Source organism: Phocoena phocoena, chromosome 7 (assembly GCF_963924675.1).
Source record: "Phocoena phocoena chromosome 7, mPhoPho1.1, whole genome shotgun sequence".
Lineage (NCBI taxonomy): Eukaryota > Metazoa > Chordata > Mammalia > Artiodactyla > Phocoenidae > Phocoena > Phocoena phocoena.
In genome coordinates, this window is record NC_089225.1 from 58,252,186 (window position 1) to 58,277,078 (window position 24,893).

At 51.6% G+C, this 24,893-nt stretch overlaps 2 protein-coding genes across 4 annotated transcripts; both read left to right on the forward strand.

Moving 5' to 3' along the window:
* The first annotated feature begins 639 nt into the window (after window positions 1-639).
* HOXD8 (homeobox D8) lies at window positions 640-3,640 on the forward strand. 3 transcript variants are annotated; one of them, XM_065881133.1, is made up of 3 exons: window positions 640-713; window positions 1,661-1,808; window positions 2,177-3,640. In XM_065881133.1, the coding sequence occupies exons 2-3, from the start codon at window positions 1,784-1,786 to the stop codon at window positions 2,470-2,472; spliced, it is 321 nt and encodes a 106-aa protein (XP_065737205.1). In that variant the 5' UTR covers window positions 640-713; window positions 1,661-1,783; the 3' UTR covers window positions 2,473-3,640. The 3 variants fall into 3 exon arrangements, with proteins under 3 accessions (XP_065737205.1, XP_065737203.1, XP_065737204.1); XM_065881131.1 differs by lacking the exon at window positions 640-713 and having other exon boundaries at window positions 1,259-1,808; window positions 2,177-2,472; XM_065881132.1 differs by lacking the exon at window positions 640-713 and having other exon boundaries at window positions 1,259-1,808; window positions 2,180-2,472.
* Window positions 3,641-21,964: 18,324 nt separating this feature from the next.
* On the forward strand, window positions 21,965-24,109 carry HOXD4 (homeobox D4). The gene is made up of 2 exons (XM_065880461.1): window positions 21,965-22,940; window positions 23,480-24,109. The coding sequence occupies exons 1-2, from the start codon at window positions 22,520-22,522 to the stop codon at window positions 23,821-23,823; spliced, it is 765 nt and encodes a 254-aa protein (XP_065736533.1). The 5' UTR covers window positions 21,965-22,519; the 3' UTR covers window positions 23,824-24,109.
* The last annotated feature ends 784 nt before the right edge of the window (window positions 24,110-24,893 follow it).

Consider the following 24,893-nt stretch of genomic DNA (forward strand, 5'->3'; position numbering starts at 1 on the left):
AATGATGGAAACTATATTCATGGGCATGATTTCCATTAAATATCAATTAACCTGGGAGCCTCAGCCAGGCGTGCAGTGCTTCAAGGGTAAATGTACATCTCATTTCCACAAGGCCCGCTCGGCTGGAAAAGAAGGGCTTAGATTCGCTTTGATAATGCAAGGTATTGGGGGGTCACCCTTGTGGCCTTTAATCAAATTACTTGGATAGGACCTAACGCAAATGTTCGGTCCGGATCTTCTACACGGCTTGCCCTCGTTCCCTGGGCTGCGCCCTCGTGTCCAAAGGCGCAAAAGCCACAGCCAGCCTCTGAAGGGCTGCTACAGGGGACCGGGGAGGGAGTCATTTGCTCCACAGCCTCCTGGGAGTGTCCTCCCTGCCTCCCTCCCCGCCAAGTGTAAGGCTCTGCTGCGCCCCCGCCCCGCCGGCCGTGGCTCGCATTCCCTCGGCCCCCGGGGGCACGGCGAGCCCTTGGCAGTGCGGCTTTATGGGCCCCCTTTAAGGCCGGCGGAGGCATCTCCCAGCCACTGTGAGGCGTCGATCGTGTGCAACAGTGTCGCCTCCGCACGGATCCCTCCGCGCGGTTATCTCGCGTCCATCTCGCTCCGTCTCTGAGCAGTGGCTTGGTGCGAAAATGCCTTGCCGGGGCGCACCGGGGTGGCAGCCTCGGCAGCGGCGGCGAGAGCGGTGGGAGGGGGCTGCGGGGGGGGGCGAGGTGAGAGGTGGCGGCGGGCAGAGGGTGTTTTTTTCCTTTTCCCTCCAGAGCGGGGGTTTGTAAACCGAAGCCAAAGAGTGTCCCCGTGGGCCGGGCGTACTTTTTTTCTTGTCCGGTGCGCTCCTGCAGGGCCGCCTGGTGCCTGAGAGGAAACAGTGGAGGCAGCGGGGCAGGTCACCCGGGGCGTCGGCGATTTTATTGAGGCCGAGCCGGCGCGCGCCGGGAGAGGCCGGGCGGGCGGTGGAACGCGGGGACTGGGTGAGGCCCCGCGACCCGCCAGGGAGGCGGCGCGAGGTAGAGGCGGCGGGCGCGAGAGCGGAGCATGAGCGCCCATTAGCCGAGGGCCCGCGGCTACCCGGCCTCAGAGGCGACGCGAGGGCGGGCGGGTGGCAGCAGCAACGTAGCCCGGCGGCCCCAGCGGCGCCAGCAGCCGCCCCAGAGGCCCCCGCGGCAGTGCGGTCGCGCTGAGGCGCGTTCCCTGCCTGCTCCGCGCCGCCCGCCCGCCCGGGGCCGCCCTTCCTCGGCCCCCGGCCGCCGCCGCCCCGATGAGCTCGTACTTCGTGAACCCGCTGTACTCCAAGTACAAGGCGGCGGGCGAGGCCATCAATCCCACTTACTACGACTGTCACTTCGCGCCAGAGGTCGGCGGCCGCCACGCCGCCGCCGCCGCCGCCGCCGCCTTGCAGCTCTATGGCAACAGCGCCGCCGGCTTCCCGCACGCGCCCCCGCAGGCGCACGCGCACCCGCACCCGTCGCCGCCGCCTGCCGGGCCGGCTTGCGGTGGTGGGGGCGGCCCCGGTCCCGGCCAGGAGTACTTCCACCCCGGAGGGGGCAGCCCGGCCGCAGCCTACCAGGCCGCCCCCCCTCCGCCGCCGCCGCCTCCCCCCTGCGGCGGGATTGCCTGTCACCGGGAGCCCGCGAAGTTTTACGGATACGATAACTTACAGAGACAGCCGATTTTTACGACCCAGCAAGAGGCCGAGCTGGTACAATATCCTGACTGTAAATCGTCCAGTGGTAATATTGGCGAGGACCCAGACCACTTAAATCAGAGCTCGTCTCCTTCTCAAATGTTTCCCTGGATGAGACCACAAGGTTGGGATGCTTTTTTTTTTAAGCGGGCAGAGGGGGAGAAATCTGCTTTCATCTCACGTTCTAGCTTTAAAACTCCCTTTTCCTCTCCCTCTCCTTTTCCTTTTTGTGTAGCTTACAGTGACTCTTATAAAGTAAGATAAACTTTTTTATTTTAAGTGGAAACCATGTAAAGACGATGGGGACAGAATGATTGCGAAGACGTTTTCTCTGCCCCTCTTGACTGCCCATCCTATATATATATCAGACCTAAGGAGAGTTGTGTATATTTCACTCCTTAGACCCGTTCCAGAAACCTTCAGCAACCTGCAGATGCACCATTACATTTTTAAAACATTTATTTTCCTTTTTTTTCTGTTTGATTTAATCAGCAGCTCCTGGTAGACGAAGGGGAAGACAAACCTACAGTCGATTCCAAACCCTAGAGCTGGAAAAGGAATTCCTTTTTAACCCTTATCTGACCAGGAAGAGAAGAATCGAGGTTTCCCACGCCTTGGCCCTCACCGAGAGACAGGTAAAAATCTGGTTCCAGAACAGGAGAATGAAATGGAAAAAGGAGAACAACAAGGACAAATTCCCGGTTTCCCGACAGGAGGTGAAGGATGGGGAAACCAAAAAGGAAGCCCAAGAGCTGGAGGAAGACCGAGCCGAAGGCCCGACAAATTAACTTCCACTTTTAAAATTTTACCGCAGATTATTGAAACTAATGATCAGCATATGCTGGTGAACACCACCTATTTTCTTTGTTGGAAAGGACTTTACCTGTATTTCAAGCTACCTTCATGTCACTGCTCTTGAGGTTTCTGCGCTTTGAGAGGGATTTGGGTGTTTAAAAAAAGTTTCTAGTGTCGTACGGGAACAGCCCTTGAGCTGTCCTATGTAAGAGTAATTTGATTCTGACCTTGTAGCTATATTTTTATAATGGTAGTTTTTAATGGCTGAGCTGGTGATTTTGCCTCAACAACGTAAACTTCCTAATGTTTAGCACTAAACAATTGAATATAAAATGCTTTATTAATCAAACAAGTGCACTTGAACATTTAAAATTTTTTCTTTATGGTGAGTAAATTAAAAGAAGTCTATTAATTTTTTTAAAAAAATTATGCCTGCAGAATATTTACTTTATATTATTTGATTAAAATGTATTATTTATATTTTTCTTTCTACTTTTATAATGAATGGTTCGGGTGCCTTCTGTTTACTCCTAAAAGTTTCTTTGAGTATTTTGTAAATGTAATATCTCTGGGAAAAAGTCTGGGCCAAATATTCAAAAAGCACATGTTAGCTGAAGAGTGTAATGTGTAGTCCTGGCTCTGCAGCTTCCTTAAACTTGGGGAAAATGTTGGGCCAGTGACAGAAGTTTCAGGACAATGTCAAAGTTGACATTTAATCATTTTCTATAGTTTATACAAATTATGGCAATTTAATCATCTAGAGTGAATGAATACTTGAAAAGCCAATTATAACTTTTCACTCATATACTTTTTACTTTGGCAAGTCGCCTTGTGGAATGCCTCTTGTTTCTGAACTTGCTTTCGTTTTGAACTGTGCTTGGTATTGCCTGAAATTGCTAGGTCTCTGTGCTGTGGCCGCCGCTGTGATTCCGTTTTTTTGAGGAGGTGCCATATTTATTTGTATTCCCTTCGCTCTGTTTGCACGCCCATTGTGAGCCAACTTGCTGTGCACGTCTCAGATGTCGGTTGGTACGTCCTCTGCTGTTCTCCAGGTTGGCCTCACCTATTTGAAACAATCCTTGAGAGCAAACGCAGAAAAATCCGAGTGTAAACAACCGCTGCAGAACATAGCTAGCTCTTTAATAAAAGAAATGAATCTTTTTCTAGAGCTAGTGTCTTTGAGCGCCGTTAATAACCCTTTTCCTGAGTCAGGAACAATCGCCTGGGCTCACGTGAAGGCAACATCCTGCTAAAGCGTCTACTTGATTTTTTAAAAGGGGGGGTATGTGCACCCTTGCTGTAAAAATAAATAAATCAGTGCAAGGAGGGGGGCCTCTCTTTCATTCCAGAGAGGGCTGGCCAGGCTATCCCAACTTCATCTTGCTCTAAATAACCTTGATAAGATACTTGGAAAGCTTTGAACTTCGCAAAGGACTGGAGTCATAGGTCCAGTGGGGAACAACCCAGAGTCCAGGTTACACCACAGCTTATTCCACTGAGCTGGCGCTGATGCTGGGGTTTGGGATCTGTTATTAACAAGATACCCATTTTCTATTTGAGGCTGCTCCTACAGCTGCCATTTTATGAGGGAAGAGGAGGGGTAAGAGGGGCGGGAGGGAAGAGGAGAAATTCAAGTAAGCTAACATTTCTCCCCCCAAAAGGGAAAGCACCTTTATCAGGTAGGCATTGAAGAATTCTCTTCTTCTTCTAGATGCCTGTATATTTTTAAAGAGGTACATTTTAATTTCCAGAGTGGCTTTTATTGCACAGGTAAGAAACTGGAATCCTGTAGTTTTAGGCCTGTATCACCCCCTCAGGCATTGGTGAGCTGTCTGCCTGCTGTTTCAAGGACCAGGGAGATGTTGGCACTGGTTCGGCAAGAGGCGAAGCACCACCTGGCTTTCTATCCAGGGAAGAGGCCATGGCTGTGGCATTCGCTGACCTGAGCCAGGAAAGACAATTTTAAATCAAGGGTGGTGCACGAGAGGAGACAGCTGCAAACGTGAATGCTGCATTTGGAAACATTTTGCTCTGTGTGTTGCCTGAGACTCTGCTGTTGACTGGTTTAGAGCAAGTATACCAAGTGCCTGAAAGCATGGCTAGGGAACAGCCTGGCTGGGGAGAGGGTGGGAGTAAGCTGGCTAGAGACTGGTGCTGGCTGAGCTCCAGCTGCCCTCCATTTAAGGGACTCCTCTATTAGCAAAATTCGCTCTCTCCTACACAACAATGCTCCCCCCAAATCATTTTTAGAGCCATCGATATGGGCAAGACTCTCTGTATGGTGTGGGACCTGGTGCATGGATATATGTGGAAATCAGTGAAGGAAGGGAGGTAAAAATGTTCTTATTTCCTCTCCACTTTGTGCTTCTCTGAAAGTGTTGTACCTTCTGGCCCCATCGGCCCCCTGACCCATGGTAAACTCGTAGCTCATGTAAGGAAAAAGGCTGTTGCATAATTAGTACATTTGAGCGTATTTGTACATTTACAAATTTGGTATTTTTGGTATATATTTGGTGTATTTGTACATATACGTAGATTAGTCATGTGTAGAAAGTGTTGGTAATAAATGTAGGTATATATGCTTCCTTTTGTAGCTAGGAAAAGCATAGTTTTGTCTCCAAATAAAGGGCTTGTGGAATTACAAATCACACACACTCACCACCTTCTTTCTTCCAGTGGCTAGAAACCCCCATCACAGTGTTTCATGCAGACAACTCGCAATGACGAGTGCAGGAGATGCCCTTCTAATTGGCTCAAATCTGAAAACATCCGAGGGTTTGCCGCAATAAGCAAACCAACATTTTTGCTGCAGCAATTTGCATAAACCTTCAGAGAACACTTTGCAAACAGCCGACACTCTGGTGCTCTGGACTGCTTATAGAGTCTGCTTAGAGAGGTTTGTAAACCGTTTACAGAAAGATCGGACCCTCCAATGTTAACACTGGATGAAAAAACCAAGAGTCCGAAGTGATTTAGGTTCTCTGTTTGCGTGGACCAGAAACACACAAAAGAGGGTGTGGGTCTCAATGGTTCCTAGAGAAAAGTCAGTTCAGGGGCTCCCATTTTGTGAGATTCCACAAAGCCCAGCACATGGCTTAGAGGCTGCACAGTGGGGAGAAGTGCAAATATGGCTGCTTTTTAAAAAATGCGGAGTCTTTTCCCAGCCCTCCTTCCCTCAGCTGAAAAGGAGGGTCATAAAGCTCCGCCTTTATTTGGGTAGAGGAAAATTGACAATTGAAGTAATTTCTCAGAATATTTCAGAATTGAACAAGCTCTGTTCAGTTCCACACATACAGACCAGTGTAAAGTGCTCTAGCTTGGGAGCGTCCAACAACGCGCTTGATTTTCCTGTATAATTAAAAATATTGTTTAATTATTCTTCAGTGCAGAAGGTGTTGCTATTTCACGACCAAACCTCTGTCCTCTGCTTCCCCAGTGTTTGCTGAATCCTCGAGCATCTATCTGGTGGTGAACAGGGGAAGAGAGAAAACATTTTAATGGACCCTGGCTGCTGCTATGGTTACCTCCAGAAAAGTTGGAGCCCACTGACTTTTTCTAGAAAGAATATGACTTTTGCTGACACGTGGCAACAGAAGTACTTTAATCAAAAACATCCAAGGTCATCGGAGCTTTTTCAAGGGATACAAATGGCCTGCTCCAGAGGGTGCTGCGTGCTTCCTGCTTAAGTCCACGTCCACTTAGGTACTTACTGGGTGTGAGGATGTTAATAGAGAACTTTCAAATAGACATCCAATGCAAATGTTTATAAACGTATTACTAGAAATCCAAAGACAGTGTCCTTGAAAGGATGGGGGGTGAGAGGTTACCTCTTAACAGGCAGGTTCTAAAGCCTGATGGCCATGCCCATGCATTAATGATGAGGGGAGCCAGCCAAGGACATTTACTTTCCATCTGGGGTTCACTGGGGCAGCTTCCATGAGAAGTGCAAAGGGAATGTGACTCCTGCCTTTGAAGAAGAAGGACTATTTTTTCTTCCAAGCCTGAAACTGGGGAGTTGCTTTTTTCCTAAACAAATGGAGCCCCTCTCCTCTTCAATGTTGCATTGACCAGGCTTTTCAGTGGACAAACATTTGGGGGGCAAGGGAAGAGGGGCTACAATTAATTCCATGTAAATGAGAATTGCACTTAGGGGAGACTTAAACAAAGGGTTTCAGAGGGAATCCAAAAATATTGCCTCTCCTCTAACCCAGGACTGTTCAGGAAGATGTTTCTGCTGAGAAAAAGGATAGGCATGGGGGGTTCAAACTATTATTTTGGAGAAGTTGACAAGTACATAAAACCATTTCCAGCCTTTGAGCTGGTTGGCAATTCTACCGCAGAAACTGGAAGAAATGGGAGGGACCCCAATTTATGTAGGAGAGGGTTGGTGTGGGGAGAGCACATTTTCTTGGCCTGCAGAGCCCAGGTTTTCTGCGCAAGGTCAGACAGGCTGGCTTGCCTGGAGATGAGAGGGGCAAAAACCGAAAGTGCCTGTCTCCTCTTTCAGAGCGGCCTTTTGGTGAGGTAAGGGGAGGGGAAACCAAGTGAGGGGAGAGTTGGAGGGGTGACCGCCAGGATCACCTCCCCAAGTGAGCGCGGGGGGCAGCACACCGCACTCATTCTCCCTGTAACACAGCGCCCAATGAGCAGAGGTCTCAAGCCAAACCACCAAAAAAAAAAAAAAAAAAAAAGGAAAAGAATTCCTAGAAAAAGGAACCGTGAAGGCAAGAAAGGCAGAGAGAGCAGTGGAGAGGGACTTAGAGGAAGAAAGAGGAGAGGAGGGAGGGAGGGAGGGAGGAAGAGGAGGAGGAGGAGGAGGAGGAGGGGGAGGAAGGAGAGGAGAAAAACAGAAGAGGGAAGAGGAGAGAGAAAGAGAGGAAAAACATGGCGCTTGCGAGCTGTATGTGCAAAATCCGCAAGGAATTGCAGTAAATTCCTTTTTGTTTGAAGAAAATTTACAACTTGGTAATAGACCTTTTTATGACCTATTTGCGGTCGTCATTGGCTGCGGCTGGTCATGTGCAGGCTCCGCTCGCCTTCACGGCCTTTTTCCTGATTTCCCAGGCGAATTTCCCCCCGCATTCTGCCTTCCTAGAGCCTCACCCCCTCTTTTTCTAACCTTTGTCTCCGCAGAGGTGGGCTCCAGTCGCCGGCTGTGGGATTGCGGGGTCCGCGGCGGTCTCGGCTCCCGCCCGGCGCCCAACTTGGCCCCGCCGCTCCTTCGCCCCGGTCGCGCCGCTGCCGCCCCCGGAGCCGGTGGGGAGCCCGGCAGGCGGGAGAGCCCGGAAGGAATCCGGGGCGCCGAGGCCCCGGCCGGCGCCGACACCACCCGCCGGGAGCAGCCGGCCTGCTCTGGGTGACCGAGCCGCGCGGTTCCGACGCGGCTCCTTCTCTAAAATGAGCGGGTCCCTGCCGCGCAGAGCGCGCGTAGCCCGGCAGCGCCTAGTGGATTACAGCAGCCGCCCCGGCCGACCGCCGCCTCCAGCCCGGCACCTCCGGTAAGAGCCGTCCCCTCCACGCGCCCCCAGCGCTGCCACCGAGAAGCTCGAGGCGCCCCCCCCCCCGTTTGGGCAGCTCGGAGATCCCTGCCCGACCCCCTCCCCTTCCCCGGGACCTGGGAGTGGCTGCCTGCGCCCCCTGCCCCAGATCACTCCATCTCTGAGCGGGCGTCCCCTGGGGCCCCGGGTGGGGTCCAGCTGAGCTCAGAAGTCGAAGGGAAGCCCTATTTCCTCTGGAGGTTATGGGAGGTGGGTAGCGGCATAGACGGAGAGCCCCTCGGTCCCTACCCTGGGAAGAGTGTGCAGATGCTTCCTGGATGCGTCAGCTTTGCTGGGGGGTCACTAAAGGCACTCTGTAGTATAGAGCAGTGTTTTGCGGTTTGTCTGTGGTCAGAGGTACCTGGGAGGCTAACAGGTGTGTTTTGAGGGTTGGAGCTTGGGGGTGGGGTGGATTCTGTGTATCCAGGATGTGCTTGGTTTGTTAACCTAGGCTTTGATGAGTGATGCTAATTTCTAGGGTTTATGGTTTATTGGGCCTTGTATATGAGATGGAATTTTAAATATTAACTGCTTCTCTAGTTCTTAGATAATTTTTGTAACAATTCAAGAAAGGTTCCTCACACATCTAATAATCTGTCAGGTGAATTTGGATTATTCTATGCCACAAAATGGATGCATGTTTTGAGAGGTAGTAGTATCAGAAAATCTGGTTTAGGTCTTGGGGAAAAACCAAGAGACATTTCAGAAATTCGAAGCATGTCTAAGTTCAGACATCGCGTGTGTTTCTTATTTGCCGGATTGGGAAAAGAGTAGATATTTTGCTCTCTAAATGTACTGTCGTGGTGTGTGTGTGTTGCCTGCGAATAAATATTATATAGCAACATTTCCAACTCTACTTCAAAATTACTGGACCAAAATATCTATGAGTCGAAAGAAAATTGTTTGCAGAAAAAAATGCTATTTTCTCCCACGGATTTTGAACGGCACTTGAGGATGCAGTTCTCAAATCCTATTGCCTGTTCTCTCGTGGACACGTTGTGAAATGTTAAAACCTTTGGGACAATCTGCCGCATTGCGCATGAGGTTGACCTGCGCGCGGCGGAGTATCGTTTTTTCAACCACCCAGAGGAAAACCCTAACATTTTAATGTTCTCCCAAATATTCCAGTGTAACCGTGTTGGCCGTAAAAGCATTTCTGAACAATAAATGACATCTTTGTAGAAAGGTATTTTTAGTAATTAACGACGGAATCATGCGAGTTTCAAAATGGAGGGCCACGATTAGTGGTCAGTTGACGTCTAGCAGAATTGTTGTGGATCACTATGATCACTAACAAATTAGAAACTCAGTGATTTTTAAATCTGGAACGTCTGTATTTTGTAAATATTTCTCTATTACGGTACTGCTGAGATCATTCTTTCATGTTGGTTTAGAGCATTACCTACTGAAAAGCAGGGCCCTGGTCAGGGGCTCACAAGGCCCTCCCCTGGCAACTCCAGAGCCTAAGGAGCCCCTAGGTTGCCTGAAAGCTCGGTGGGGGTGGGGATGAGTTGTGGCCATGATGGCCAAGCCCTTGTGTTCAGAGCTTCAGTCACCTTTCCCTGGGTTCGATGGCTGAGCGCGCCCAAGTGACTGAGAACCTGGGCGGGCTGCAGGTCCGATTACGCAGCAGAGGGTGACGTCATGGGCAGATATGGAGGACTAGGGGGCTCTTTGTAAGTCCCATGGTAGCATTAAGAGTTTAAATGGTCAATTGCATTAAGACCTTAAATGGTCAATTGCATCTAAGGGAATAAATAATCTGCAAATCACATTTGAACGCAGGCCATTTAGTCCAAGAGGAACTAGTTAACGCTTTTGCCACTGCCAGAAATGCCCCCACTGTCCCGGTTAACCCAATTTTTAAAAAATTAAACGAAACTAAAAAGAAACCACTTGGACCCTAGGACCTCACAAGTTGGGGAGTGTAACTCTCAGCGTCCTTGGGCCGAACCTCTATCCCTTTGTACATCAGGGAGCCGGTGGCACGTCCGGGCCTTAGTGTCTAAGGTCAGGCAGTGAGCTGGGCTTGGGCTCTCCGGGAGGACCAGAAAAAAGCTCGTTGTTATAAATGTGGTCAAGCACCAGGGCTGAAAACCAAACGTATTTTCCTGTCAGATGCTCCTCCAAATAAATATATTTCGCCAGAATTCTGTTTTCCGAGCTCGAGAAGCAGGGGAAGGAACAAAGACAGTATTTCACTCTGGACTGGCAGGCAGCTGTTAGAGGTATTTACGGCCTTGCCGCAGTGCGGCCGCCGGACAGGGCACGCGGGGGCACCGGAAGCTGGGGAGAAGCCACCAAGAACTCGGAATTCCTATTTAAGTCCAATTTAGGGCCACTTTTCCGGAATTGGTGTGAATAGATACCCTCTTTCTAGGAACTGGTCCCTTAGACTTCATAGCTGTGCAGACTGAGGGAGAAGTTGTGCTCTCTGAACGTAAGGTGGTTCTCCCCCACCCCGCCTTGATTAACGACTTGGGAGAAGGCGTGCACTAGATGTGAAACTGCTGATCCAAACGAAAACCTTGAGAGGGTTCACCGGCAACATGGCGATTTTGCTGGTTTGGCGCAACAGGGCTTGCAGATCAGAAAGGACGTTTGAGGCTTTTAACACAGGTTTTCCTGAAAAAGTATGTTTTCTGCCTCTATAAGATGGGGCGTCCAAGCGCTTCTGCAGGTAGGCGCAGAAGCAGTGCGCGGTGCCTCACACCGCCCAGCACTGCGCACAGCTACCGCACAGCTCAGTGCCCCGAAGCGCCTGCCTTGCCCGCTTGCCCAGCGTCCGGCGCATGTGCAATGAAATAGCCCAGCCTGGGGATCCAACCAGCAAAGCACGGAAGGGGGGAGGGGGCGAGTGGACTCAGAGCAGGAAGATATAACCCGATCTCTCCAACTCCTCCCTCAGGATTCGCCACTCATCTTTCCTTTATTCCAATATATAGACTAAATATAGTCAAACATCTTGCCCTTGACTACGTTATTTTCAATCATCTTGACTCACCACCCCACCCCAATTTAAATCTGTACTTTAGAAACAGTCTGCAAATGCGAGCTAGTGGCCAAAAGGAAACCAAATCTTCTTTCAAGGTGTTAAAATAAGCACTCACACATACATTTTTTAACACCTTAAAAGAAGATATATATATATGTATATATATATATATGTGTGTGTGTGTGTATGTGTATATATATATCTGATCCTTGGGGAAGTGTATAGATTTTCTTCAGCCTGGTGTTTCTGCTTTGGGAAAAGGCCTTTCCTCTTGGCGCCTGTTCAAACCGCCAAACTTCAGGCCAATCCTTCAGCCGGACCATTCCCAGATCTTGTTACGCCAGCGCAGCACGTTCGAGGGCTCTGTGGGGACCACTGGCTCAGCAGAGAGCGGTCAAACAATAAATAAATAAACGGACAAACTGGAGGGCTTTTCCGCCTGGACTCGCCTAATTAATGGAGGATGCACGCTCCTGGGCCGCGAGCTTGTTGTCAGTGCTGCGGGGGGAGGCGGCCTCAGAGCCCTCTCAACTCCTTCTGACCGCCCCAGGGGACAGGAGGACCAGCTCGCAGCCTCTGGCGCGGGAAGACCTCCGCCCGCGCGAAGAAGCCCGGGCGTCGGGTTTCCGGGGCTGGCGCAGTCCCCCTGCTCTGCTGTCTGGCGCCTTGTCCAGGAGGAGGCGCTGTAGGACAAGCGTCCTGTGGGCTACGGAGGCGCGGGAGATGTCCCGGGCGCCAGCGGGCTGGGGGAGGGGAGGACACGTGACCCCGCCCCTCCGCCTCCGTCCCCGCCTCCGCCTGCTAGGAGAGTGTTTTCCGCCTGCGAGGAGAGTTGCCGGTGCTGCGCCTACACTCAGGGGCTGCTTCCCGAGCAGAGGCAGCCCAGAGTCCCGGGAGCCAGAAGGCAGGTTCGGGGGTGGCGGGCCACCTCAGTTCCTCTGCCTTCCCGGAGGGGGCGCGATTTTCGCGCGCTGGGCTCCTAAGAGCAGGAAGAGTTAGGGTCCGGTGGTGGGGCAAGCTGCGCCCAATCCCAACCAGGCCCCTCACTTGGGCTGCTGTTCTTGCCACTTTCGTTTCCCGTAGTTCCTGGTACCTAGAACCGGCAGCCTTGAAAAGCCGAGCGTTCAGCCCCTCCTCCCTCAAGCTGACAGGCCTCGCCCTGGCTCACCTAGAACAAGGCCTGCGCCCTGGGACTCCCTCGGGCCTGCCTCGAGGTTCTGAGATCCCGGGTGAATCCCACTGACTGTGCGGCTTGAGAACACCGCAGGTGCTCCTCTCTCCCCTTTTCCACACCACCCATACACTCTTCTTTCCCCATTGCGCCCATTTCAGGCCTTTGGTGGGCTCCACGGGGTATTGCATCAGCTGTGACACCCAACTTAAACGACTGGCTCAGATCCAACCCCTCTGTGCCTCGTTGCCTCCTGGCAGCACAGTCTTTTGCCTCCCTCTTTTCCCTACTTTAGGGCAGTGATTCTTAATGAAGGCCTGCATTCAAACCTCTTGTTTATAATGCAGGTTCCTGTGTTTCATGCCATACTTACTGAATCAGAATGTCCAGAACCTGTAGTTTGTAAACACTCTCCACCATGGCAGTTAGGATGTACGCTTATGTTTGAGAACTGGCCAAGGGTATCTTCTGGTTCTTCTATGGTTCTTTGGTCTCCAGAGGCCAAGTTCTCTCTACCGTTCAGCAACAGCCATTCCCCTAGGTTTGGGGGCTCCCTCTTAATTAGGTTTTCTAATGTCACTATCCCATAAGCTGACTAGTTGCTCCCATATAGGGAAGGAGACATTGATCCCTTGCTAACTTGGAGATTTTTTCAAGAGGCGAGTAGGTTCTGGGTACAGACCTGCCTTCTTTCAAATCTTTATCACTTACCTGCTGTGTGACTTTAGGCAAGTAGGGCAAATTCTCTGGGCTTGTTTCCTCATTTAGAAAGTAGGGATAATAAGAGTACCTTCAAATGTTGTTATGAGGAATTTTTACTTACGTAGCACTACTATATGCCCAGCACTATTCTAACTACTTTACATACATTAACTCACTGATTAAGCACTTAAAATTTTTTTTTTTGCACAAGCCAAACATTCAGTACCTGTTTCGACCACATATTGAATAACAAGCATTCAATAGGAGTTCTTATCATCACTATCCTTTTTCTGTTCAGTAATCAGGCCTAGACTTTTAGAGCTGAAAGAGACTGGTTCACTCACCTAATCCTTGAATTGTACAGAGAAGACAGGACGAGTTTTCGTCACAGGATAACATGGATCTGGGACTTTTCCCTTTGCTGTAGTGGGCCTCATAGACCCCACTCCCTTGGGTCTCAGTGTCTGGCCCCTTCCTACAGGTAGACTTCAGGGCCAAACCTAGGAGGAAAGTGCCCCTAGCTCCTCAGTGGGCAGATGTCAGGTAAGGGAGGCTTCACACCCACACAGGCACATCTGTGACTCCTACAGAAGGCTCAGGCCTTACCACAGAGCAGGCCCTACTTTCCACCTTCTGGAGTCACCTTCTCCACCACCACCCATCAGTCGCACCCACTAGGCCAAGCATTCTCTTCTACAGCCCCAGGGCAAGTACCCTCTTTTCAGTCTCTTGAAAGCTGGGACAGGGTGGGAAAGCAAAAGGCCAGTGAGCAACAGCAAAGGAGGCAAGGAGTGCCCAACTCCCCCTTAATCTGCTTGTGTTCCAAGATCTGGGCTCCAGGACCATGGCTGAGCCACAGCTCCAAACTTGGGCCACAGTGATGTCAAGGTGTGTCTTAAAGAGGCCTATGCCCCCCAAATCTCCATCAGCCCTTCCAATTTTTTAGATTATTTATATCTTTTAAAAATAATTATATGTATACTATTTCAGGCTATAACCCACACATATGCACGCACGGACACACACACACCCACACACACACCCTGCAACCAGGTTCTACACCTTAGTCCTGGCCTCCATGACTTCTGACTGTAGACTTTTTGTAAGAGGGCCTGCGCAGCCCTTGGTCAAGCTGCTTCTCTTGGCTTAACCAGGAGTCCACCTGGGTCAGATTTTCTGTCCAAACCCACCTAGTCTCTTCTGCTATCAACCATGTCGGGCAGAGTTTGGCCCATGAAACCGGGCAGTGCTGTAGCCACCCAGCCACCTCCATCTCCTGTGCCATCTACCCTGTATTCTTGGTTCTCAAAGGACTTAGGTGACCCCCCAGATCCTGCTTTTCTTGGGACTGCTGGAGCCTTTTCCAATCTCTGGCCCTGCCATCAGAGATCCTGCACGAGAGCCTGTTCTTTTGGATGGCACATCTCACTGTTAGAGTGGTTCCCTCTGGGGTCACCTTTCCTTCCCAGAGGACACCAAGGCAGAGCTCCAATGAGCAGACTCCATTTAGGGGGGAGGGGCGGGGGTAGCAGGAGAAGTGGTCCTCTTTCAGTGATGGGATATAGTGCCAGGAATATGGAATTATATTTCTCTCCTGCTTGGGACTCCCTGTTCAGCCCTTTTCTGGCTCTACCGCCAGCCTGTGTCCCTAGGTGCCAGGCCTGGCAGTCTTTCTTTATCTGCCCCCAGCCTAGGGAGTTCATCCAAAGTCCCATCCCCACCTATCCTGGTTGTGCAGACAGTTTAAGGGAAGAGTTCAGTACCACTTCTGGGCAAGAGGCCTCTTGAAAATCAAGGTTAGGATATTCTTTCCTGGGCCACATAGCAAGGGCCCTTAGGGTGGGCAGAGAGTGGACCTCAATACATTTGGAGTGCAGCTGATGCCTCTTGGGGCCCCTTCAGTCTCTCCTCCTTCCTGGGAGCGGCTCTGGCATCTGGGTTCCTTCAGGGAACCCTAGCTCATGGAAGCTCTCTGAGCAGGAATTCCCAGGACTGGCTTTTTCCAGCCCAGTGAGGAAGGACAGTGTCCAGAGTCTCAATTTACCCAGAAACCAAATTCCTTACAGGTTTTTAAGAAGGCCCCCACCCCACCTCTTCTCCCCGACCTCTTCTTCAGGACTGTTACCACCACCATTGAAAGTCCTTGGAAAAACCCCAACAAATTGGCCCAAAGTAGTCTTCCGTTCTCCCTGGTGCTTAGCCTTCCTACTAGACAGAGTTTGCTCTTCCCCATCTGCACTCTGTCATTCATCTACAGAAGCCCAGCATTGAGGGCAGGGGCCAAGGAAGATTGGAGGGAGGTAGACACTTTCTCCTTTAATCATGTCGCCTGGCTGTCCTAAGACTAGAAAGTAATTGAAGTTGTCTGCCTCAGTGTCTTCCTTTCTTTTCTCCTTTTCCCCTACGCATAGCTAGTTACTTTGCTGTTATTATCTAAATGTACAGAGTATACTATATAGTTTTATTCTTACGAAAGCCACAGTGAATACTGCAGGCAAGTCCCAGTTACCATCCTTTATCACCATTCATTCAAAAAATATCTACTGAGCCCTGAATAGGTGTCTGACATTGTTTCAAACACCATTCTCTCAGCCTGGTCTTCTCTTTACATGGCCCCTCCCCCATAAAAAGCTCATAACAATTGCCTAGAATGTCATAGGTCCTTTGATTCATCCTCTTTTATTAACTTAAGGAAAAATAAAGAAGGCTTTTCCCAGCCCCTCAAACTTTTGTTATTTTTTACAGTGGATTAACGGGGGCTTGTCTTGAAGCTGCTCACCTAGTGCTAATAGAGTCAGAAAACATTTTTTTTAAGGATTGATCTTTACTCATATTTTAAAAACTGATGCTACCAACTGTAAAAGAAAAAGGTACTCCTAAGTGGCTAATGGCACGGGGGGGGGAAGAAACAGATGCCATACAGTCCGGGCTAATAGCCCCCTGCTTTCTAGCCAGTGAAAGTGAAATCAAGAAATGGGTTTAGAAATGCACAGAGAATGGGTGGAAATTAGGATGCAAAGAGATTTTTGTGGAAAGGAGTCTCTTTCAAGGGCTTGATGGGATTGCTGATGAGAACTTTTACAACTGAATTTGATTTAGAAATCATAGACATATATGTGCTCTACAAAGCTACACAGAACACCCATTCTTTTAATCGGAATAGTAAAAATCATACGTTTTCACACTGTTTGGTAGCAACTCTGCCAGGCTATGGAAGGATGTCGGGTGTCAATTCTCTTCTCACTCCCTCCCCTTGGTGGGAGCTGGGGGCGTCTTCCCCACCCCCGCCTACCTCAGGCGTAGCGTGGCACATTCTACTCCACAGATCAGTGCTGGGCCCAAGCTCCTTCTCTTGGCTTTCACAGCAGGAGAGCCCGCTGCCTCCCCCTCTCTTAGGCTCTCCCTCTGGTGCTGGTGGAAGGGTAAGGGTGGGGGAGAGAGAGGATCCCACCCAGGTTTGGACTCCTAAGCCCTGTGGTTGGGACACTATGGGACTGGGGACATCTGACTTCCTGGGCTTGGGTTCCTTGAGAGCCTCATTTACTTCCTCACACCCTGTCCCCTTCACACCAGGGCTGCTTTTATTGTTTTATAACCTTCTTTAGAGCTTCAGTCGCCAAAGATGCCGATGGGGCTATTCTCTACTTTCTCACTTTACCAAACCCCAAGTCTTGCTGTTTTAAGCAGTTTGGTCACTTGAAAAGGCTTCCCTTCCAGATCTAAGCAAATTATAGAAACCCCTAGGCATGTGGCTACCTTCAACTTTCGCTGAGCTCATTCGCAACAATACAGAGCCAAGTGTTAACTCCAGCTGCCCCGCCACCCCCCAAGCCCACCCAGCATCTCCCCAACCACCCTTTTCTTATCGAAGCTAAAACAAAATCCCAAATAACTTCTGGTATAAGCAAGTAAGAAGTGGCCTTTGGCTTTCCTCTTTATTACCACATCCAAAGCTAAAAAATGATTGAAATAGAGGAGTGGATGGTACTCACAGCGGATGCAGCCAAAGAATCATAAGACATGCCCATCAACCAGCCTTTTCCAAATAGCACTATCTCCCAGTTTCAATAGACATCCCTGAAAAGATGCTATTTGAAAAGCCTGGGGTATTGATATGAATATGACTCCCCCCTTGCATCCTAGATATTTGGAACTATTTAAATGTGAGGGAACAGTTGCAGTGAACCTTTATTTAGTGAATAAAAGTTTAAAGCAGAAGGTTATTTATGGTTCTGCCAGAGATGGAACCTGAGTGGCTATTTACGAACACGTGATCCCAATAAACTTTGTTTTATGGCTTGAGAGTTGACAAGCCAAAATATAATTCCCACCATAAATTAGGTTAAGAGCATACAAGTGCAGATGCTTGGTTCCTGAAGCAGCAATAGAAAAGTGAGAGGCTCCAGCTAGCGCCGGGCGCAGGAGACAGGTCTACTCCCAGCTCCCCTGCCCACTAGGAGAGAAAACCAGTAAGTCACTTATTACTTTTTCCAGGACAACTCCAGGGGTGGGGGATTTCTCTGCCCCATCTTTTCCACCTGGTGTGGGGAGAAGTCCCCTGGAAGTTAATTTTAATTTTAGCTTAAACCTAAATCAAGAAATAGGATGGAAATCCTGGTTTTCTCCTCTCCCTTCTAGACATAGAAAGTTAGGAATTGAGGGCTCCCACCTCACAAGAGGGACTTTCTGTCTCTCTCCTCCTCATAATGGGGCATCTGCTTCTGAAGTGGAATAAAACGGGTAGTCTAGGTGGACAGAGAGAAAGGATAAGGATGGAGATGGCTCTGCCTTTGTGATTTCTCAGAGAAGACTGCCATCCCAGAATAAAACTAGAGGAGACTGAAAACTTAAAGCTGGACACGAGCCCCTGTGAGGATCACTGCTTTGTAAGATCGCTTTGTGGGTCCTCCAGCAAAAATGCTGATGAAATGATGTCATATCCATAGAGCTGGATAAGAGTCTAAAGCATTGCCATTTACCTTTAAACCCATCGGTTTTCCTCTTCCTTGATTATCATTTGGGTCCTCATTTCCCTTGGAAATTGCTCTTTGTTTTGAATTAGAGCAGAAGTGGGAAGGCAAGTCCTAGCCTTGTCTGGTACTTCTTTGGGAAGGAAAAGACACTTTTAGGGGAGCGCTGGTTGGAGCTGGGGAATTTGAAACCAATCTGAAATTGGAAAAGGGGTCTGAGTTGCTCCTAGCGCGAGACAGACGGGGAGCTGGGGCTGGGGACAGATGCAGCGGCTAACCCCCTCCCCAGTGGACCTGCGCCCACCCCGCCGATTGTGCAGAAGAAAACACACAAAGGCCCGTTTTCTCCTCGCTTCCCGTTTTCCCACGGGGGAAAACCCTGTTACAGACAGCCTGAGTCAGGCCAAGCAAAAAGTAAGGTTTTGCTCAAGGGGTGCATAGAGTGGGGGAGGTGATGGGGGCCATACTCTCCTACCTCGTGGGTCTGCCCTTGAGCACTGCAGTCTCCCGCTCCGCGCGCGGAGAACTTGGCGCAGTTCCTGGGGGCAGGCGTCCAAAGCAGGAGGGAGGTCTGGGTATTGGCGGGGTGTCTGGGCCTTGTCATTTTTCTGTGTATCATCTATCTTTATTATCCTGTGGAATTTAAGTGACCCCCGTTTTCATTGCAACAGGTTCGGCACCGTGAGAAACCGCCGCTGTAAGTACCTTCCCGTTTCTTCCGAATCGAGAAGGGGCGGTATTGATAACTGGGGTGGTAGGGGCGAAGAGCCGCGCCAGGGGAGTGGGCGGGTGGAAGAGCAGCCCTGCCTCCCCAGGCCTGACTGTGAGAGGGGAGCTCGAGCTGGAGGTGGAGGATCTAAGTCGGACTCCTGGAAAAATTTTCTGGGGCCTGGTTTACAGTCACCTAAAGTAAGGGAACGGGCCGCGGCCTCTCGCCCTTGTCTCCTTGGACCTCCCTGGACTTTCCCGGCCTTCCCAGGCCTCCCCAGCTCGCACAGGTGCAGCTCCGCCGCAGCGAACGCGTCTGTGAAGAGCTTGCAGCTAATTAGCAGCCCGCCCTATTAACAAGTCGCGGCGAGCATCGCTCTCTGCTCGAATCAACCTGCTGAACACCCAGGCAGCGCGATCCCCCTTTGCCGCCCAGCCCAGCTCAACCCGGTTCAGCCTGGACCAACCTTCTCTAGTTTTTTGTAAAAAGAAAACAAACAAACAAAAAAACCGCAACCCTCTGTGACTGCGGGTGTGTGGGGTTGGCCGGCTTCCGGGAAGGGCTGCGAATTCTGAGCTTTACGTGGAAGTCCCTCCTCCCCCCTCCCTAGGCCCCAGCCCCAGCCGCAGCGGTTTAGGCCCTGGGTTGGGGAACTGAGGCCGAGCGAGGAGGGAGGGATACGGCCCTTCTAGTTCACCTCTGCTTCTCTATAACTGCAATTTGAGAATTTCTGCGCCTGAGCCGCTAGCGTTGCAGGCAGACGTGGCGGGGGGTGCAGAGATTCTTGGGGTCTTGGGCTTGGAAGTTTGGATCTTTCTGAGTTGTGCATATGCCGCAGAAGACAGGTACATTTCTGAGGAGGCCTGTGAAATCTCCAGGAAGGCTCTCTCATTAAGATGATGGTAGTGGGGAGAGAATCAAGGAAAGACCAGTGGCCCCTCCCTCATGCAAAACGGAGCTGATTTTATTTTCATAGGAGATGGAATGTGCGAAGATGTTAGGAACCAGGCACCCTCCCTCCCTGGTGAGACATCCTCTCTCTAGGGTCCGGGAAGCTAAGGCTTGGCTCTGGGCCAGGTTTCTGCCCTCCAGGCTGGGCAGCCTAATCGACTCCCTGGGGGCTGCGCCCCCCCCCCCCCGGAGTGGAGGTTCCGCCCAGTACATAGTTCACCTCTATGAATCAGGCTGTCTCAAGTGAAACGGGGCTCAGGGCTCCAGGCTGGAAAATCCAGTGTCCCCAGGAACTCCTGGTCTTGCCCTCTTCCTGAGGCTGCCCTGGCTCTGGGTGCTTATCTCTGTGGATGCTCCTTGCTTGCAAACCCACGACCAGCAGCACCCTGTAGCTGAACACAGCACAAAAAGCCGGAGACATCAAAAGCATTTGTATGGGCAGTTGAGCGGGAGGTGAATATTTAACGCTTTTGTTCATCAATAACTCATTGGCTTTGACCTGTCTGAACAAGTTGAGCAATAAGGTGAAATGCAGGTCACAGCGTCTAACAAATATGAAAATGTGTATGTACCCTCACCCGGCTCCCCACCTGTCCCAGCAGGCTCCCCCAATTTGTCTGGATAAAGCCTAGGCCCAAGGTCCCCAGGAAGGCAGGTGTGTGGGAGCTCTTGGCATTAGAGGAAGTTGGGGGGAGCCCCCCTGGGACAAGGGGGCTGGGTGTGGGGCAGCCTCAGAGCTCTTGTTAGAATTGGTACCCAGGAAATCCCTACAAAATAGCCAAAGCACTGGAACCAGAGGATGGCGGTGGGGGAGTGAGCAGGGAGCGTGCACAGTGCAGAGTAGGAGAAGCCAGACAATTTTGCCAGGCAGAGGGGGGCTCCACCGCACCAGGCCCAGGTTGAGGGTTGAAAATAATTTTTGAATCATAAGGGTAAAATCAAAACAGTCAAAAAAATTTAAACACCTCTAGCGTACAGTCAGGGATCCAAAAGCCCCACCCGAGCCCGGGCATCCCTCTGCCCCTGAAACCCATCCGGGCCCTGAGTGCTCTTGGTGCCCTGAAGCGAGGGGTGAGCCCTGGACTGCGCTGGGGCGGGCACAACTCGTGAACTTTTGTACTCTTGTGTGCTGCTGTCGGCAAAGCAAAAATAATGAAACTTTGTGATATGTTTGTAAATGATTTCGAGTGACCCCTTGCCCTGCCCTTCACCATTAGTGCGCCGGCCCCAGCCCTGGGCAGCTCGGTGCCTGCAAGCAGCGCCTGCCTCGGGGTCTGCAGCAGCAGCCGGACGGAGAGGCCAGCCGGGCTCAGGGCCCTGGAAGGTAAATGCGCGACTTCTTGGAGAACTAGCTTTGTCAGCCAACCTGGCTTGCCCTGACAGTGGGCAGAAGAATGAGCAGAGGATATTCCCTCTTGCCTCTTTTTCTTCTGCCATTGAAGGCATTTGCTCCTTTCTGGAAAATACCACTTGCTAAGGGAGTGGGGGTTATGTGGATCCGGAGAGGGGGGTAATAAAGCCGCCATTTCTGGGATGGATTATTTTTCTTCTTTTCTTTCTTTCTTAAGAAGACTGTCCTGACTCCTTGGCTGCTTGGTAACCCCGGCCCTGGTACAAGGATGGGGAACTCGTTGCTGCAAATTGCCACCACGCGCTTCAGGCTACCTGAACCATCTCTGAAAGGCAGGGTGGCTGCGTTGGGCTGGTGGCAGCTCCGAGGAAGAGGCGGGGGCTGGCAACGGTCTGGGTACTCGCTCTGGGTGGAACCCGGAGGTAGTAACGTTGTCTATATATACCCTGTAGAACCGAATTTGTGTGGTATCCACATAGTCACAGATTCGATTCTAGGGGAATATATGGTCGATGCAAAAACTTCACATTTCTCCGCAATAGCCAGAATTAGAACTGGAGGCCAGAGGCAGCCGGCGGGTCAGTTGCCTCTTTCTGTTTTATTACCTTGGACTCCAGGAGGATCGTCTGAGCCTGGTGACATAGAGCAGCCTTTTCCTGGAGAAGCTCCTCACCTTTAAACAGGGCCCCCTGTGTAAAACCCTAATTGGTTGCATGAACGCAGGGCCAGAGGGTTAGGTTTGGGGGCACTGGGGAGCAAGGTGGGAGTCCAGGTCGCCCCAGCCCCAGGTCTGCCCTACAGGGGCATAAAGTTGTAGGGTGCCCAATGAAGGGCCTCATTGGCCGTTACTGCCATGTGAGAAGAAGGTGAGCTGGCCAGAAGGAGTTTAGGGTCCTTTGGGGTCCTTTTGGGTGAGCTGGGGGTGCCCTCACCACCTTCCTGGGCTACCCTTCAGCTGCCCTGGCTAGAGCATCACGGGGGCTTCTTGCCATACCAGCAAGGGCCAAGATTTGGCTGGAAACACCCCGGCCTCGAAGAGAGCTTGGCAGTTACTCATTGCCTAATTTGATTCAGGCCAGCCAGATTGTAGTAACTTTTGGGTGACCCTGATGAAGACAAAGCCGGGATTCGGCCTTTGTATGGCAGAGTCCCCGCTCCGCAGGCTGGGCGGGCGGGAGTCCTGCCTGCCTGGGGTTCTCTGCCCAACTCAGAAGCCACCTCTTCCGCCCACTTTTTGATGCCATGCACCCTGACAGATATGAGGATTCATTCCCCCTTGAACTGTGCCCATTTTGGGGGGCTGATTACAGGCGGGGTGAGTGGCGGGGACCTGGAGGTTAGCAAAGTCAGTGGCAGACAAAAGCTGGGGTTACCTGTGGGGAATGAGGATGCTGGGATTAGAACTACTTTAACATCTGGCAGGGGCCCTCAAATGTGCCACGGCAAGTCACTTGATTACACGTATGTTATTTAGTTAAATTTGTGAAAATTATGAGATGCTCACCAACCCGGTGATAAACTCACTCCCTCGCTATTGGCTGGTCTGGTCACATGGCCGCCAACTTTATTCAGTTGACAGCAAGTAGGAGGGCCCTATGGAAGGAGAAAAAAAGACAACACGAGAAAAATTAGTATTTTCTACCTTCTGAAATTAATGGTCATGAGTTCGTATATGGTGAACTCCAAGTATGTGGACCCCAAGTTTCCTCCGTGCGAGGAATATTTGCAGGGTGGCTACCTAGGCGAGCAGGGCGCTGACTACTACGGCGGCGGCGCGCAGGGGGCCGACTTCCAGCCCCCGGGGCTCTACCCACGGCCCGACTTCGGTGAGCAGACCTTCGGAGGCGGCGGCCCCGGGCCCGGCTCGGCACTGCCCACGCGGGGTCACGGGCAAGAACCCGGCGGCCCCAGCGGCCACTACGGTGCCCCGGGAGAGCCGTGCCCCGCGCCCCCGCCCCTGCCCGGCTCCCGGGCCTGCAGCCAGCCGGGCGGCCCCAAGCAGCCGCCCCCTGGGACGGCCCTCAAGCAGCCGGCCGTGGTCTACCCGTGGATGAAGAAGGTGCACGTGAATTCTGGTAAGGCACGGTCCCAGGACCTCTCAGTCTCCACCCCAGCCCGGCGGCCTGGGCCCCGCGAGGGGGTGCGAGTGGGTGGGGGCGTGTGGGGCTTCAATGGGCGCCGCAATTACTCTCTCCATAAATTTTTATAGCCGAGGGAGCAGGCCGGGACCATGTGGCTGGCTGCTTGGCTCTGGGCGCAAAAGGGGGTGGAGATGGGGGTGGGGTGGGGGAGGACTCCATTTTCAGAGCGGAGGGAACGCGGTGGAAGAGGGGATTTCCAAAATGCCTGGGAATGCTGGAGCGGGAGGTGGGCTGGGGAGATGGGGGCACGTTTGGGGATCCCCGCCTGGGAGCCCAGGGGAGCAGGTGGGTCCGAGGGGTTGGGTGGGAGTGAGCGTGTGCGCCTGGGAGGGCGGGCGGGCGGGCGAGAGGCAGGGAGTGGGCCAGGAGCGCGCGGGGAGGGCCCGGGCCTCGGGGCGCGCCAGGAAGTGAGCGGCTGTGGCCTAATCCGAGGCCGGGCGCTGACCTGACTGTGCGGTCTGCTTGCCTCGCAGTGAACCCCAACTACACCGGCGGGGAGCCCAAGAGGTCCCGGACGGCCTACACCCGGCAGCAAGTCCTAGAACTGGAAAAGGAATTTCATTTTAACAGGTATCTGACGCGGCGCCGTCGGATTGAAATCGCTCACACCCTGTGTCTTTCCGAGCGCCAGATCAAGATCTGGTTCCAGAACCGGAGGATGAAGTGGAAAAAAGATCACAAGCTGCCCAACACGAAAGGCAGGTCCTCGTCGTCGTCGTCTTCATCCTCCTCCTCCTCTTGCTCCTCCTCAGCTGCCCCTGGCCAGCATTTGCAGCCGCTGGCCAAGGACCACCACACGGACCTGACGACCTTATAGAAGTGGGGACCCTGGGCCCATCCCTCCCTGAGCTCCCGGCTGAGCCGAAGCTGCGGGGGCAGGCCGGGCCTGCTGTCACCTCTCTGGGCTCTAAGGTACTGTAGGGTGGACCTGGGACAGGCAGGCCTACCTCGGACTAGGTTAGCACCCTGCCCGAGGGTAGCCCCCTCCCTGGAGCGGGGATGGGGGTCGGGGGGGCGGGATTCTCTCTCTAAGTATATTATTAAATGGCAGGAGCTACTGAGAACATAAAACCTTGGCGAGTCATTAAACTCCTGAAAATCTCCGCTGTTGGATTTTGAATTTGCAAATGAAGGTTGGATGCTTTATCCCAGTGTGAATTTGAACATGCTCCCCCCCCCACCCCTCCAGAGATCTTTGTGGTTTCATAATGTGGGCGTGTTGAGGCAGAAGGCTGGCCACCCTTGCGCTAGGTGCTTTCAGTGGAAGCAGAAGGGCTGGGCCAGGATTTCTGAACTTTCTGGGTTGTCCGTATAATTTCCAGTGTGAAAAAAAATTGTTTTTGCTCCCAGTGGCCCCATGCCCAAAGAAATGAGTCTAAGAAGGAAGTGCAAACGGGTTGTTGTATGTTTAGATTATATTTGCTTAAGTATTTATTTGTTGGGAAATTGGGGTGCAGAAATAACTGACATCTTATTGCCAAAAAACTTACCATGGTGAAAGGGGCTGGGTTTCAGGGAGCAGAATCAAGAGATGCGTGGACTTACTTCTGGCTGTAACCGGCATTTTGAACTCCACCCCCTCCCCACTCCCCGGAAATGTGTGTAGGGGGCCCTTAACCCTTCTAGAGGGAAGCAAAGGATCCACTCAAAGTTGAGTTCCTGAAAATATATTTCCACATGTGCTTTTCCCGGCACTGTGCTTACAACCAGTTCTGGGTGATTAAAGGAAAGGGAAAAAAGAAAGAAACAAATGGTCCAACATTTTCCTTCTGGGGAAAGAAAACAAAACCTCTGTGTTCTGGGTCATTAGATAATGACTGAATTTTCTGTTCCAACTGGATTCCAAATGTCCCCAAATACCCCATATAGCAGTATTTTATAGGCATT